The following is a 15,652-nucleotide window of genomic DNA, read 5'->3' as shown; positions in this document are numbered from 1 at the left end:
AATAGATGCTTAAAAAAACCTGGAAGAACATACACTGACCTATCCAAGAAGGATGTCTCTAGTGAAGGGGAGTGGGGGGTCCTCGAACTTTTGGCTTACACAGCTCTGCATCACTTGGAACTTTTACACTGAACAGAAGCTTTTATAAGCAGAAAGAAAATTATAGAAAGATAGCCTGAAATAACGAAGAGCTTCACAGTCATCACTCAGACCCAAGAACAAATCTCACATCGAGGAGGCCAGGCTGGGTGTTGCTGGAGACAGATCCCCCTCCCTCACCTCCCTGCTGCTCCCCGGCACCCCTCCTACCTCAGGCGTGTAAACATAGGCCGCTTGGAAGCCTCCAGAAATAAACGCTCTTGCAATGAAGAGTAACAGAGTGAGCATAGTTCTAGGGAAAGAAAAATAAAATGAACAGGCTTTTTTGTTATTCTGTCAGCTTGTTTCGGTAAAGTCCTATCTGCCCAGGCAGAATTTACACCCCAGAAATTGGCAACATTCACCCCCACTCTATACGCACTGATACAGCAGGTATGTGGGTATTTCTGTCTCAGTGCCGTTAGAGTAATGGCCTGCTTGTTTGTTGTTCTCCAAAGCACCAAGCTGAGAGATGGAAATGTCTGTGGAGCCCAGGTTGGGGGCCAGGTTGGGGAGAAGTGAGGTAAATAATCAGAATTCCAGGCAGGACCCAGTGGGGCAGGTATTGAGCCAGGAACCAGCTGAGCCAAGGAAAGTAAACTTCCATTCAGTACTTTTAGGGTAATCCTGATCCCCAACCTTCTGTTCCATTGTTCCCGTAAACATCTCAGCACATCAACATTCCTCGGTCTAAGCTATATCTTCAGACCTTTCACAGATTCCTCATCAGGTTTTGTCTGGGGCCTCTCACAGGTCAAGAGAGGCACGGCCCCTTCCATATTTTGAACCAGAAAGGGGTTATAAAACAAGGGCTATTTAAAAGGTTTCCATGGAACAAATGAACACTTTTAACCCATGCATAAATTAAACGTCCATCAGCAGGATGGCATTGGAAGATGCTGTTGAATGTAAATGTGATGGTGTTGGAGTTAACCCTGGACCAAAGTGCCTTCCTGTCCCCAACCCCATCTGAGGCTCCCCAACTTCGAGCCTGACCTTTTGGTCAGTTTTAAGGCAGCCAAGAGCCTCAGCCCCAGTGAGGGGCTGGAGGGAATCCCTCAGGTGACCCCCAGGGGGTGCAATCCACAACCCGCAGGCCCAAAGAGGCCCTGACCATGACCCAAGAAATCACCACCCACCTGCCAACACAGATGAACAGCAGGAGGCTGCAGAAAGAAAAGACGGCGAAGCACAGAGCCATGGTCTTCTTGCGGCCCAGGCGATCAATGATCCATAGAGTCACAAGGACACCTGGAAGGGAGCAGGCACCATGGCAGGCAGCTTCTGCGGTGGCTCCCAGTGACCCCCGCCTCCTGATATTCACACCCTCTACAATCCCCTTGGCAGTGGGGTGGACCTAGAGATTCACTTTGAATGACAGAATACAGCCACAGTGATGGAAGGTTGCTTCGCATGTGCTTGCCTTGGGGGCCACCTGGCAAGGAACGGAATGAACTTGAAGCCCTGAGCCCAACGACCCAGGAGGAATTGAATCCTGCCAACAGTGATGCGACTGAGCGTGGGAGCAGGTCCTGCTGCAGATGAGCTTTCAGGTGAGATGCAAACGCTGGGCCAATACTTCCACTGCAGCCTGGTGAGATACACCATGCTGGGGACTCAGGCAAGCCACTCGCAGGCTCCTGATCCACAGAAGCTGTGATAGATATGGGTTGTTTGAAGCTCCCCCAAACCGGCAATCACCGGCTACACAGTGACAGAGAACTAACGTAGGCACCAAGGGGAAACTGGACAGTGGTATTCATGAGTCCAGGCAGCGGACACCTGGGAAGGGGATCAGAGACACGTGGGTTCTAAGGCCTCATCTGCCCTCTCACTTGCCATGTGGTCTTGGGTTGGTCCCTCGCCTTCTCTGAGCCTCAATTTCTTTTTTTTTTTATTTAAAATATTTTATTTATTTTTAGAGAGAGAGGAAGGGAGGGAGAAAGAGAAGGAGAGAAACATCAATGTGTGGTTGCCTCTCACGTGGCCCCCACTGGGGGACTTAGCCCACAACCCAGGCATGTGCCCCGACTAGGAATCGAACCGGCGACCCTTTGGTTCGCAGCCCATGTTCAATCCACTTGAGCTACACCAGCCAAGGCTGAGCCTCAATTTCTTCATCCATAAAATGGAATTAAATAAAAAGAACACTCCTAGCCCTGGCTGGTGTAGCTCAGTGGATCGAGCTCGGGCCTGCAAACCAGACCATCGCAGTTCGATTCCCAGTCAGGGCACATACTGGGGTTGCAGGCCAGTTCCCTGCAGGCCAATTCCCAGCAGGGGACGCACAAAAGGCAACCATACATTGATGTTTCTCTCCCTCTCTCCTTCCCCTCTAAAGATAAATAAATAAAAATCTTAAAAAAAGAAAAAAAAAAAGAACACTCCTGACCTCTCTGGAGGCAGTACAAGATAGTGCTTATTATCACTAATAATAATAATTAAATGAGGGTCAAGTACTTTTACATCTCTTATTTTCACCTATTATGTCATTCTCCACATTTATTTAGTCCATACACTGAGTGTCTGCTGTGTGTCAGGAACAGTTCCAGGAGCTCGGGACGTGCCGGTGAATCCAAACAAAGAACAAAACAATAGATGTTATCCTATCGTGTTATCTCCTTTATCATAAAGGAGAAGAATCTGAATTTTAGAAGGATTAGATCACAGAAAGGGGCAGTGCTTGAAGTTGCAGAAATGGCAATTGGCCACACTGGGTTCAAGTCCAGAGTCTTTGCTCTTCCTTCCTCAGCTACAAGAGGAGAGGGTTTAGGAAGAAAGCAAGATGGTGTAGCAGAGGAGTGAGGGCTGTGAGCCCTGGGGTGGGCCCTCGGATCTGAGCTCCAGCAGCTGTGGGGCAGTGTCTCAGCTGGGCCTCCGAGAGGCAGACTCTGGGACAAGGGTGCACGTACGAAGTGTTTACTGGACAGGGCGTCCAAGGAAGTGCCAGTAGGGGCATCGGAAAGTGAGACAGGGAAGCAAAGCCCCTAATGAAGGTGCCTATCAAGCAGGTTACCACTGTGGGTGGTTGCTGCTGAAACAGCCGAATTCCACGGGAGGACTCTGGGAGCCAGTGTGGAGCATGCGCCTTAGCATCCGCCTGCCTGATGGGTGAGGAAGCTGGGGCATTGATACGCCAACCAACTCCTGCAGTTGTCAGTTGAAGGCTATTTCCAGGTGTTAATTCCCTGGCACTGCCGGCCACTTTGCTGGCCTTTAGGCTTCCCATTTCCCCCGAGACAGCCCTTGGGCCCAGAGACAAGGATACCAGCAGCAGCAAGTTGCAGGAACAGCTTCTGCTACACCTCTCCAGGGCTCAGTTCCTCCAGTTGTAAAATGGGAATAATGATAAAACTTCACAAGATGAAATGAGAACTTACCTGTAAAACATGTAGCACAGTGCCTGGTATACAGTAAGCCCTCAAAAAAACCCCTGCTAGATATTATTATAATGATCATTATTTCTTCTAAAGGAAAAAGACAGGTCGCTGTTGCTTTATGTGCAGGTTTGGGGTTTTGACTTGTTCATACTTGCCAGTGTGACGGGGGTTGGAGGGCATTGCCCTGTTGGTCTCTTGTATTTCTCTACGTCTTGTGAGCAGAGGGATTAGCTGCCCTTTTGTTCCAGATGACCATTTCAAGGTTGTTTTTTTATAGAAATAGCCTTGGGAGATAGAGATACAGTCTCCTTCCAGACAAAGGGCATATCTGTCTTCTGTCCAATATAATAAAGATGACATCTCCAGGACGAAGGCGGGGCAGGTTCCTGGCAGCCTATTATCAAAGATTTCGGTTCCTGAAGCTTGAGATTCCACAGCTGTGTTGCAAATGCCTGGTACTATAATATCTGCCTGGCTCCTTCCTCATCTTCCTCGTGGGACTTCGGGCAAGGAGAGCTGACACTTGTATGCTCCTCCTGCTATTCACTGTGCCACGAGTCTCTTGTCTTCAGCCAGCATGCATGAAACTGGGCAGCTTAACTTGTTAGCCTTTGAGCAGAGTAAAATCTCAGCCCCTTCACAGTTCTTGACAATTTGCAGCTCAGAGTTGGGAAAGCAATCCCCAATGCCCCTGGAAACGGGGTGTGCTTCCAGGCAGCACCAGGAATGTGACTTGCCCCATCCCCACTCCCCACACGCCCCTCACCTGGGAACTCAGAGAGGGTGGTCCACAGCAGGTCCATGTAGTCCTCCTCACTCAGGTACTCACAGGCCAGGCTGCACTTGGCCTCTACTGCCTTCTTTCGGCTGGAAACTGGGAGGTGGGAGAGAAAGGAAGAGAGGACAAGCCATGTACAGAGCCTCGCATCACACCACCCTGCTCCCCACACCTTATTCTCTGTGTGTGATTTGGCTGGGGTGCCGTGGAAAGAGCACGGGAAGATGGCTTTTAGGGTACACAACCTGCCATCTCCTTGGATTGTCAGCATCTGAATACAGTGTTGTAAAGACCAATCCTTGTCTCTACTCATCGGTTCTGGTAGTGACAGGCAGCACAAACACCAACTCTTCTGGTTTCAATTTTCCCTTTTCTTTAAAATTTTTCTTTTAACACCCCTATCACCTTCTAATACACTACTTTAAGCTAGTCTCTCTCTCTCTTTCTCTTTTTCCTCTCTCTACACCGAAATGGAAGCCCACAAGCAGGCATATTTGTCTTTTTTATTTTTATTCACTGATCTATCCTATATCCAGCACCTGGAAGGAACCAAGAAAATACTGAAGGAATGAATAACTTGCCCAAGGTTCCACAGCTACATGGCGCTAGAACTCAGGTTCCCTGGTTTTTCTGGCTGTGGACTTGTTCCACAGAATTACTCTCCCACCCGGAGATGAGAGAGAGCTTCTTAGTGGGGTTGGCAAACTACCACCCAGAAGCCAAATCTGATCTCCTGCCTGTTTCCACCTGGTCTGCAGGTTAAGAGTGGTTTTTACCATTTAAAATAATTTTTTAAAACCAAAGGAAGAATACCACTTCTTCGCATAAAAATGATAGGAAGTTCAAGTCTGTGTTCACAAATAAGGTTTTATCAACACACAAGCGATCCTTTTCATTCCAACCACTTCTCTGCTATAATGTCAGTGTGTATGTCTCACAAAGCCTAACATGTTTACTCTCTGGCCCTGTACAGAAAAAAAGGTGCCAACCCTGCTTTATAACATTCCACCGGATCCTCTGCTTTGCTTCAGCAATTGATGGTCCATCAATACCAAACCCCAATCTACAGCGGAGCTGCTTCCTCTGAGCAGTTCATTTAGACTCCCCCACCCCCCAGTGAGATGCGGCTCCTCCTTCTCACTAAATCTTTATACCACAAAACACAACTATGGGCTAAGATGAAAGACGCTTAATACAAAAAAGATAATTGGGCAAATCCTGCAGACAAGCGAGAACTTGATCCCTTTATTCTCCCATCCTGGGTTCAATGCTAGGGAGTTAGTATTCTCTTAAAGACAGAATGGTTTGAAAGCCCAGGCAGCGGCATAATAGACTTTGCTTTTTAGTCATTCCTTTTGTCCAGTGGTTCCTACCTCTGACGGCACAATGGGATCACCTGGGGAGCTTTCATAACCCACTAATGCCTGGACTCCGCCCCAGGGATGCCGATTAAACTGGTCTGGGCACAGTTTAACCAGCACTGGCAGTGTTCTGAAGCTCCCCCAAGTGATTCTGTTGTGTGGCCACTGTTCAGATCTAACCTGGTTCTCAGGCTTAACGCGCACAGGAGAACTGCCGCCCTGGGTCACAGTGGTCAGACTGAGTGCTGCACTCCCTGGAGCTCCGGAAGCGGTGACTCTGGCCCTGGCTGGGTAGCCCAGTAGGTTAGCGCACCCTCCCGACTGCCGTTGGATCCCCGGTCAGGGCACACACAAGAACTAACCAATGAACGCATCAGTGAGCAGAACAACAAAGCGATGTTGCTCTCTCTCTCTCTCTCTCATTCTTACCCCGCCTCCAAAAATCAATAAACATTGGGGAACAACTGTGGCTCTGCTGTCATGTCACTTCTACAATGACAAGATTGTCCAGATTTCTGTGAAGCACCTTGCAACCCACGCCCCCAAGATCTTTTGTGCTCAGACTTTGCAGGCGTTTTCTCCCCAGTGTTTGTGGGGTAAAGTCACTAGGAGTTGGGCAAGGGTAGGCCCCATGAGGGCAGGCCTGGGGCGGGAGTGTGTACGTGTGTGTGGCTGCGTGCGTGTGTCAGCATGTTGTGTGACGGCATGTGTGATTGTGTGTGTGTGACAGTGTGTGTTGGGAGCAGCGGGGCTTAACTGGTAAACGGGGCCGTAATACTCACTGCTGCAGACATCTCCTGCCTGGAAGAGCTCTGTGGTGAGCAGAACTAATCCATAGTAAGAAAACGCATTGGAAAACCTGCCGGGAAGGAAGCAAGAGAAGTAAAGCAATGGGCCTTTGGGGGCTCTCCTGGGGCCATTGAGCAGGTAGGTGGCAGGTACAAACCATGGTGATGTGATAAAGAGAATTAATCCTGTGTCCTTTGCAAGAGCAAGAACTGTGTTATATCACAGACCCACAAGGCTGTTTGCTTAACTGGCAATAGGGGGGAAAACGGGGGGGGGGGCGCGGAAATTTGGAAGAAAGCACAGTAGTGACACCTGTCCAGGCTTCTGGATTGAGGTGGTCTGTCTGGTCGACTTAGATAGGAAAGCAGGGGTGGGGTGTGAAGCTTTAGTAATCAACAGAACTGGGCTCCGGCTCTTTCTTTGAATTCCTGAGAGCTGACTCCATGACTGCAGCAAGCATTTATTAAACACCTGCTGTGTGTGCAGTAAAAGTGTGGAGTCTGCAGACGTCACTAGAATTTCAGATCAGAATAACACAGTTCATGAATTCCCAACTGTCCCAGGAACCAGAATACTCAAGTCTGTAGGACTAGAACATTCTCATATAGTACAGTAGGTGGGCGCTCAATCACAACTGGATGCCAGTGATTAATTTCCCTGGGTTATAATATGTTCTAGCAAATTTACTGATTTCTATAGAGTTCTAAAATGAACCTTTACTTAATAATTGCTTCCATATTCGAATAGTGTCGGCCCAACAGAATCACACGCACTCAAAGATAAATACCCTCAGTTCTGTACCCGCCTGCCCCTGTCTCTTTAAAAATCCTGCAGACTCTACCTTTATACTGGGCACACAGTAGGTGTTTGATAAATGCGTGGTGAGTCGGTTCAGCTCTCAGGAATGTGGAGGCAGAGTTGGCGTATGCAGTTCTGTGAATGGAGCCTGGTTCTGTACATTAGCAAGGCTTTGCCCTTCTCTTCTCTGACATTAACTGCTTTCACCGACACTCCCCCAGGAGTGAACACTTCTCTTCAAAGGTGAACTGGAAAAGTGAGGACTGGTTCAATAAAACAGGAAAGCTGTAGTCCAGCCGGCACTGTTAACGCTATGCACACGGCTTGGTAGAGTTGAAAGAACGGCTGGAATCTGACTAGGGGTGGAGATAAAGGCCTCCGCTGCAGCCCCTGCCAACGGCTGTTATTTAAGAAAAGTAGAACATGATCAAAACTGAAAGTTCTAAGAATGCCCATGTTGACTAAATCGGTGGTTCCCCAAATAGGGGCCCCATGCCCCTGGTGGTGTCCAAGGCACTGTGGGCGGAGCGGGGAACTGATACGGCATAAATACAGGATCTCGTGAAAAATATTTTTCCTTTCTAAGTTTCAGTTCTTCCGATGGTATCCCAGTCTTAAATGATGACTTGCTCAGGTTAATGAGCCCTTAGCAACTCCCTCTCCGTCTGGTTGTCTATCTCTCAAGCCACTCGGTGCCTTGGCAAACCATCAACCTGGCCACTTTTTACTGTATTTATCTTTAAAAGCACCTTCTATCTATGGCCTGAAATTAAGGTTCTATTCTTTAAAGAAGACATATAAAGTTTCCTTTTCAAAAGCATTTATCTGAGTGAAAAGTGAGTCAAGTTAAAGGGGGAAAAACAACTAGGAAAATAATCGTACAGGTGACACCTGGATCAGACAGAGGTCGGGACGCTCAAACTAGCGACTTGTGCAAATGCTGCCTGAGATCAAAATGTTCTCCGGGCTTTGTGTTACAACAAAACCCCAAACAGGGCACAGATGAAGGGGATCAAAGTGTCAAGAAATGGCTCTTACCATATAAACCACAGCAACAAGGTCGTCCATCTAAAATGGGGCGTGAAAAGGTCCCTCATTTTGCCTCGGTCTTCCTGTTTGGAGACAAAAATGTGCAGACATGTGGGTGCTGACTGGTAGACACCAGCCCATGGCTGAGAGGAGTGTTTCCTGTGTGCTGGGTACTCAGACCCCCAGCCCAATGCAGACAAATTGGCCCCTGGAGCCAGGATCCAGCAACTTCCAGAAGTTTAACTCTGAAGGATGGAGACGTTCCGAACCTCCTACCTTAACCTGGACTCCTGCAGCTGGCAAGCAGACCCCTCGGGCTTGGCCCCCTGACACCTCTCAGGTAATTTCGTGGACCCAGGGAGCAGAAAACCCATCCAAGGGGTGTCCAACCATATCATGTCTCACCCCCAAGGTGACAAAAATTGATGTGACAGTCACTTAGAAGCCATTTGCCAAAAGATAGATGAGCTAAATGACCCATTTACCAATTTTATAATTTGCTAATTTGTCAAACTTTGCCTTCCAATAGTCTTTTAAAAATATATTTATTCTATGATTATATTCTTCTTAGATATATTTCATGAACATATTTTTGTTAGCAGCAGTTTCAGAAATGATCACTTATTTAAACATAAGTGAAAAATTACAGGCCATAGGAGGTTTAGTCTTTGAGCACTGCCTTCATGAATAAAAATATTTTTGTGATATACTCTTTAATAAAAAGACAGTATTAATTAAATACGCTTTGAATATATTTGAAAGTATATTTATTGACTATATTTAGGAATATTTAAAGAGAATATATTAATGAATTAATGTGTTAATATGTACATAGAGAAAATATATACCTATTTACTAAATATATTTAAAAAGAACGATCCTCAAAATACGTTTATGGTAAACTGATACACTGGCAAGTTAATTCGGGAAAACTTGCTTTTGGAAAATTGGTCTGCTTCCGGAAAGCCCTTCTCTCCTCTTTTTTCTTGTCCCTAATCCAGCACCTCCTTGGAGCCTTCCTGGACCATCACCCTGCTGCCTGGAGTGGGTTTGGGGGAGTCTTCCGGCCAGTATCCTCGGACTATGCAAAAACACCTCTTCTCTATCTGCTGAAATTTCATTCGGTTCTTTTTGCATAATACAAAAGTAATCAGAAATATGATTTTACTTTAAAAGATAATTTCCTTGCTGGGTCTGTCTTTTGCTTAAGGGTATTTAGCATGGATGACGGCAGGGGCTGCAGCCTTCAATCTGACAAGCTTCACCCCACGTGCTTGGTGCGCCTGCGCATACGCAGGCGGAAAGCGCTAAAACGTTCTGACTGTGGTGTTTCTCCCTGACCGTGTTGCCGCCGGAGCTCGGCACCATCCATTAAGGATGCCTTCCAAGCATAGTTTGGCGCCCTGGCTGTAGGCCTATCACAACACTCTCTAATGTGGTTTTATTGTTCAGCCTTTGCTGATCAATCACATTTGCTAATCGGACTTCATTGGCGCTGAAAAGTGAAGCAGAAGCAGAAGTAGTTACAGGATCCATTAGTGCGCACGGCGTTACATTTCTGTAATCATTGGCTAAATTCTGCAGGTGGCACTTTCAGGACTTGGCAGTGAAAACACAGAGACTGGAGTTGCCAGATTGTCCTTGCAGGATTTGCCCACCGCACCCCTCCTCCTACTCCACATGCACCTGCGCTCACACACACACGTGCCCCACCCATGTACATTCGCCTGCATTCCTGCATGCACACGAACACGACTGCCACAGGGTCGGCGGAGCAGGAGCGGACCTGTCTGGAAATGATGAGTTTCCCCAGCGGCATGGGGGCTCCGTTTTCGGTCGCTATCCTCTTCAGGGTGGCGATGGCCTTTTCCTGGTTCCCGGACAGCACGTCATACCTTGCGCTCTCTGGCAGCCACTGTAGGGGCAGGAGAGCCAGGCGTGGCAGGTTAACGTGGTTCCCGCCTCACACCCATCTGCATGCGGGGACCTTAAGGGCGGGGACTCTGGAGCCAGAGGCCTGGCTCCAAATCCTGGCTCTGCCTTTGAGTGTATGGGTTGTGTGACCTTGAGCAATTATTTGACCTCTCTCTGCCTCCACTTCCTCATCCTTAACATGGAGTTAATGAGAGATCCTACCTCTCAGGGTCATTGAGAGGGTCAAGCAGAAGGACCCAGGCAGAGCGCTCAGCCCAGTGCCCGGAATGGGTTAGCAGAGCTGTCGCTGCTGCTGCTCCTGTAACTCGGTGCTTCTGTCAGAGCTCCAGGGAGGGACAGGCTGAATTAAGACAAGACTGCCACCAAAAACGGAAGAAGGAAAAACAACAAAGAAGACTGCCGGTCTCACCACCACTATCATCATCCCCAGCTCTCAAGAAACTGTGCCTCCCCTGTGTTCAGCACCATCTCGTAAGCTCAGCCTAAGAGACAGAAATCTGAAGGACCTTTAGGCCTAATAGAGTCCAATCCCCAAGGGACCAGATAAGTATGTTTCTGCAGAATGAAGCACCACCAATTTGTGAAATGAGAGAGTGCGAGACTTGCAGTCGGAAGCTCTGGTTTGACTTAGTTCTGTTGTTTATTTGCTGTGTGCCTTTTGACAAGTTGGTCAACCTCTCTGGTCCTCAGTTTCCTCATCAGCAAAATGAGGATGTGGTAGAGATTGTTAATGTCTGTTAAAACCCACGTTCCCTTTTTCAATAGTATGGAGTTGTCCCTGGACGTGGCAGCCCAGCCAGGAACTACATTTCCCAGGACCCCTCCTCCTTGCTTCTAGGCAGAGCCATACTTTCACCAATGGTGTATGAGCAGAATATTCCTGGCAAAGGTATTTAAGCTGTGAGTGGGCCTCTCCACTTGCCCCTCCCCAATCTGCATGTGGACCACTTGAGGAGGATGGAGCTACAACCCAGAAGGAACCTGGCCTGGGACTCGCACTTGCCAATCAGGAGCACCCATTCTGGACTATGGAGTAAGTGAGAAACTTGTGTTAAATTACTGAATGTGTGGGTTCTATGTGTTACAGCAGCTGGTACTATCCTAACTAACGTAGGTTTTCATCACAGTTCCACCCCCATTGGCTACTGGGAGGAATAAATGCAATAATGCATGTGAAGAGCCGCTTATCATTACCAGGATTTATCTTATTTACCATAGATAAGATCTACCCACCAAGAGGCTTATTTGGGGGCTCACTGGCTTTAAAGTGCTCCATGCACATGGTCTACACATGAAATGATTAAGTGTGTCACGTGATCTTATGGCAGGGCGGGGGGTGGGGTAGGGGGGAGGAGTTTACCCAGAGTGAGGCAGAGAGGTTATCTGAGCTTCTGGACCCAGCTGTGCAAATATTTGCTCCCTTGTGGGGTATCTACCTCTCTCTTTTACTCAAGCCAGTCGAACTGGGTTTGTCACTTGCAACTCAAGAGCCCCAACTATCCTAACACAGTTACCTTAAGTGCAGACCTTGCAGTGAACAGTAGGGCGCAGGCGCCCGCCCCCTTCCCTGTCATCACTCTGAAGAACCTTCCGGCAGTGTTTGTCCAGGGGAAAGCCAATACTCACACTGAGCCTAACCCCAGGCCCGGTTCCTTTGTCTCATTTCCTGATTTAAAAAAAAAATAACCTTGAAAGATGGCTTTGGTGCCCTTCTCTACCATCTCCCCATCAAAATACAGAGAACAGCAGGAGGCCACGTGGCAAAGGTTGAGACCTCTTGCAGGGTACCTACAAAACACAGGACAGCGAAGAGGAGGAGCGGGACAGCCGAGAGGATGAGCAGCCAGCGCCAGCCCAGGCTGGGCATCACGAACACAGCCAGGATGACCTCGAACACCGTCCCGATGGCCCAGAACACCTGGCACAGAAGAACGGGGGTCAGTGATGGGGGCGGCGTTGGGCAACACGGTGAGCAATTTCCCAGCCGTTGTAGACAAGGTCATCCCTATGGGTAAGGGGTCCTTGGGGTCAGCAAGGTCAGAATGGCCATCACTTTCCCTGTGGTTTCTATGGGTGGGCCAGAGCCACCATGTCACCCATCTCCAGAGAGTGCCATCCACGATCTACGACACCTGCATGGCGCCCACTGGAGTGTGGGCTGTGGCAGCTCTGGTTAAGGAATCAATATGCTCCATACTGTGCGAGGTCACTGTGGTAGTGGGCATGCTGGGTTTGTCCACTGACCTCGTCTCCCCTGCCCAGCAGTGCTCCAGGCCCCTCTATCAGAACAGCCTCCTCCCTGTGGGGCTGCATGTTCTCTGTTCGCCTCTCCAAGTCACTCTCCACCCTTTCCACCTGGCATCCTCAGGCTCCTGTCCTCTGCTCCCCGCTGGGTGCAGCCCAAAAGGGAAGAGAGATTGGGTGCGCGCTCTCTGCAGGGTCACCAAGGACTGGCTATGTCCCTCAGCTGAAGGTTACGGCTGCCATCCAGCACTCCTGGCCATACAACTAACTAACACACTCTCTCTCCCTCCTCTCTTTCTCTCTCTGTCTCTCTCTCAGCTTCCAGTTACTCCCTCCCTTTGCCCTCTCAGGCCTGGGGCAATAACACCCCTGCAAGGCCACTGTAAATAGTCCTTTTGTGAAGTCCTCTTCCAATATTCCTAATCTGAGTATGCTACTTTCTGCTGCAACCCTGACCCCACAATCATTGTCCACTCCCACACCGCTCCTTCGGCCATCCCAGCAGTTCCAGGGGCCCCCCAGAGCCCTCCTAAATCTCCTTTTGCTCACACTAACCACAGTCCATTCCTGTTGTCTAACTACCGGCGTAGCACTGACAATCAGAATGGACACTGGCCACACACCTCGTCCACCCCCACCATGACAGTGCCAGGAGATAACCCTTCAATTGCTGGATCTTGAAGAGTTCTTGGGGGCTTCTTAAGGGAGGACAGGGTGCCAGGTGGTGAGGGGTAGTCAGGGTTCAGAATGAGCATTTCAGTATTTAAACAACTGGTCCATCCGGACCAGCCGACAACCATCCTGGTTGTCAGGGTTGGGTGCAGGCAGTGAGGATGGTTAGGTTGGGCCCTGGGGTTGATGTGATCGATAGTGTCAGTGTCGTCATGGTAACGAGGGAGGTCAAAGTGGCATCATAGTTATCCCTGTGGACATTGGTGTCCAGCAGGGATAAATATACCATTCTGACACTACGTGGAGGAGGGGCCTCTGGCCAGCTGTGAGTTTGCCACGAGAGCCTCCAGGTTGTGGTTGGAAAGTGGGTCCCAGGACCCTGGCAGAAAGAGGGAGGACTCACTGGACCAACGGACTTTTAGGGCAGCCTGTAAACCCCAGAGGTGGCCAGGAATGGCGATCTCAGACAAGACACGGAGTGCAGTGGGATGATACGGGTGGAAGGCAGGAGTTTGGTCCTCTCAAAAGGTACCATTCAGTGCTAACTCTCAGATAAAAGCCATTTCCAGTTCAAGAAGGACATGCCACCTGCCAGTCACCATTTTTTTCCCAAAGGGATGACAGACTGAACTTTCTTGCCAGTTGAAGCACTTACTCATATTTCCATATTTTGAACTGCGTCAAAACCAACATAACTGACCTATTTAAGTCTGTGCATACCGAGTTTGTTATATTTTTCTTCAACTCCCTGGTCCTTATCCTAGGGCTCAAGACACCCAAGAACCTCATGCCAGATACTGAGAATTCTCCAGAAACCCAGCCACCCTCCTTACCTCGATCAGCAAAATACATTTAGCTCTGGCTTTCATGGGAAGGAACTCAGCGTACAGCGTCACCCTGGAAAAGCAGAGACAAAAAGGGTCAAGGTCAGGAGTGAGTGGAAAGATTGCTACCATTTACTGAATTCCCAGGCCAAGGTTCCTGAGTGTGGTCCATGGATCATTTGCATCAGAATTTCCCGGGATGATGACTTTATATGCAGATTCCTCGGGCCCCACCTAGACCTTCAGAAATGGGCTCCTGGCAGTGGGGCCCCAGCATCTGCATTTTTAACAAACTCCCCAAATGATTCTCAAATATAATAATTGCTTTCCCTAACCCTCTCCACAACCAGGGGAAAATGTAGGGGGAAATCGGGCCGTGGGATGATGTACAGCTTCGTTGTAGAACTGTCCCTCTGGGGGTCCCTGTCACTGCTGAGAGCGCTCCCTGAAGAAGTCACTTGTACAAGAACCTCTGCCTCGGTCCATCTGCTTCTGCAGCATCCAACCCACAACACCTTGCCCTGCAGACCAGCTAACTTTTTAAAAGTTGGCCTCAACATACCATGGAGATTTAGAAATAGCTTTGTCACCTGTAAAAGTCCTTCTTAGGATTAGGACAAAAGGCACCTCTGCCCAATGACTGAAGAATTCTCAAGAGCCTCAGAGGAAAGGCAGGGGCTTTAGGAGTTCAAATAGACTCTTTTTAGAGGAAATTATGAAAAAAAAAAGGTCCATGTCATCTCATTTCACCTTACGGTGTATGTTAGTGTATTCCTTCTCTGTGTCCTGGTCCACTCGCTCTCTCTATAAACTCCTGGCTGAGGTCATACTCAGAATTTTTGAACCTCCTTTTTATTCTATTTATAAATATTTCTATGCCATTAAAAATCCTCTTACATTTATTCTATCACATGCATGAATAATAACTACCTTTTACTGAGGAACTACTATGTGCCAAGCATGGTTTTACACTGTTGTAGATGTTTTAATTTACATGGTTTATCTACTCAACAAACATTGTGAGTCAATGAGGGTAGTTAATTATAGTTTCCAGTATGTGTCTGCATATCTTTAACTCCCATTTTCATGTCTATAGCTACTTATGTCAAAGAAGCTGTTAGCTGGCCGGGGTCACACAGCTAGCTAGCAAGTTAGTAAGTGGAAGAGCCAAAATTTTAATCCAGGTCTGTCTATATTGTGCATCCCATCAACCATTTCCCTATTTGGATGGTTTCACCATAACAAACAATACTTTAATGAACATCTGTAGGCTGATATCTTTGTCTTTATATGGTTTCCATCGGATGGATTCCTGCATGTAAGACTTTTGGGGATATATATACACACACACACACACACATATATATACACATATATATATATATATATATATATATATATATATAAAATCTCAAAGTGGTTCCAAAAAAGTTGTTCCAATTTATAGTCCCACAAGTACCTCTTTCAACAAGTGCTATTAGCAGCAATCAACTCTAAAAGCAGGAATCAAGGTTGCAGTGGCTACAAAAGATTACAGTGGTCACCATGAATAATTTCTTTGGAATTTTATTCTGTTCTCAAAAGGTGTGCTTACATTATTCTTACAAATCAATAATAATAATAAAATGAGAAGCATACTTACCTTTCCATCACCAAATTAAGGCCAAACCACTAATCCATGCAGACATGTGCAAAAGTGTATTC

General features: G+C 47.9%; 1 protein-coding gene across 1 annotated transcript in view; it reads right to left on the bottom strand.

The window, feature by feature from the left end:
• The window catches only part of SVOP (SV2 related protein), a 49,562-nt gene that overhangs the window by 5,569 nt on the left and 28,341 nt on the right, over positions 1–15,652 (bottom strand). Inside the window, exons 7-14 of the mRNA XM_037156274.2 lie at positions 13,958–14,021; positions 12,001–12,126; positions 10,060–10,188; positions 8,283–8,356; positions 6,440–6,516; positions 4,285–4,392; positions 1,278–1,389; positions 310–391 (exon numbers count right to left, since the gene is read on the bottom strand). Coding sequence (XP_037012169.1) covers positions 310–391; positions 1,278–1,389; positions 4,285–4,392; positions 6,440–6,516; positions 8,283–8,356; positions 10,060–10,188; positions 12,001–12,126; positions 13,958–14,021 — 772 coding nt within the window. The remainder of the gene's footprint in view (positions 1–309; positions 392–1,277; positions 1,390–4,284; positions 4,393–6,439; positions 6,517–8,282; positions 8,357–10,059; positions 10,189–12,000; positions 12,127–13,957; positions 14,022–15,652) is intronic.

The sequence above is a fragment of the Artibeus jamaicensis genome, unplaced genomic scaffold, assembly GCF_021234435.1.
Source record: "Artibeus jamaicensis isolate MK-2021 breed Jamaican fruit bat unplaced genomic scaffold, CSHL_Jam_final contig_525, whole genome shotgun sequence".
NCBI classification, from domain to species: domain Eukaryota; kingdom Metazoa; phylum Chordata; class Mammalia; order Chiroptera; family Phyllostomidae; genus Artibeus; species Artibeus jamaicensis.
The sequence above is the reverse complement of the archived record's forward strand: the minus strand, read 5'-3'. Positions and strand labels throughout refer to the sequence as shown.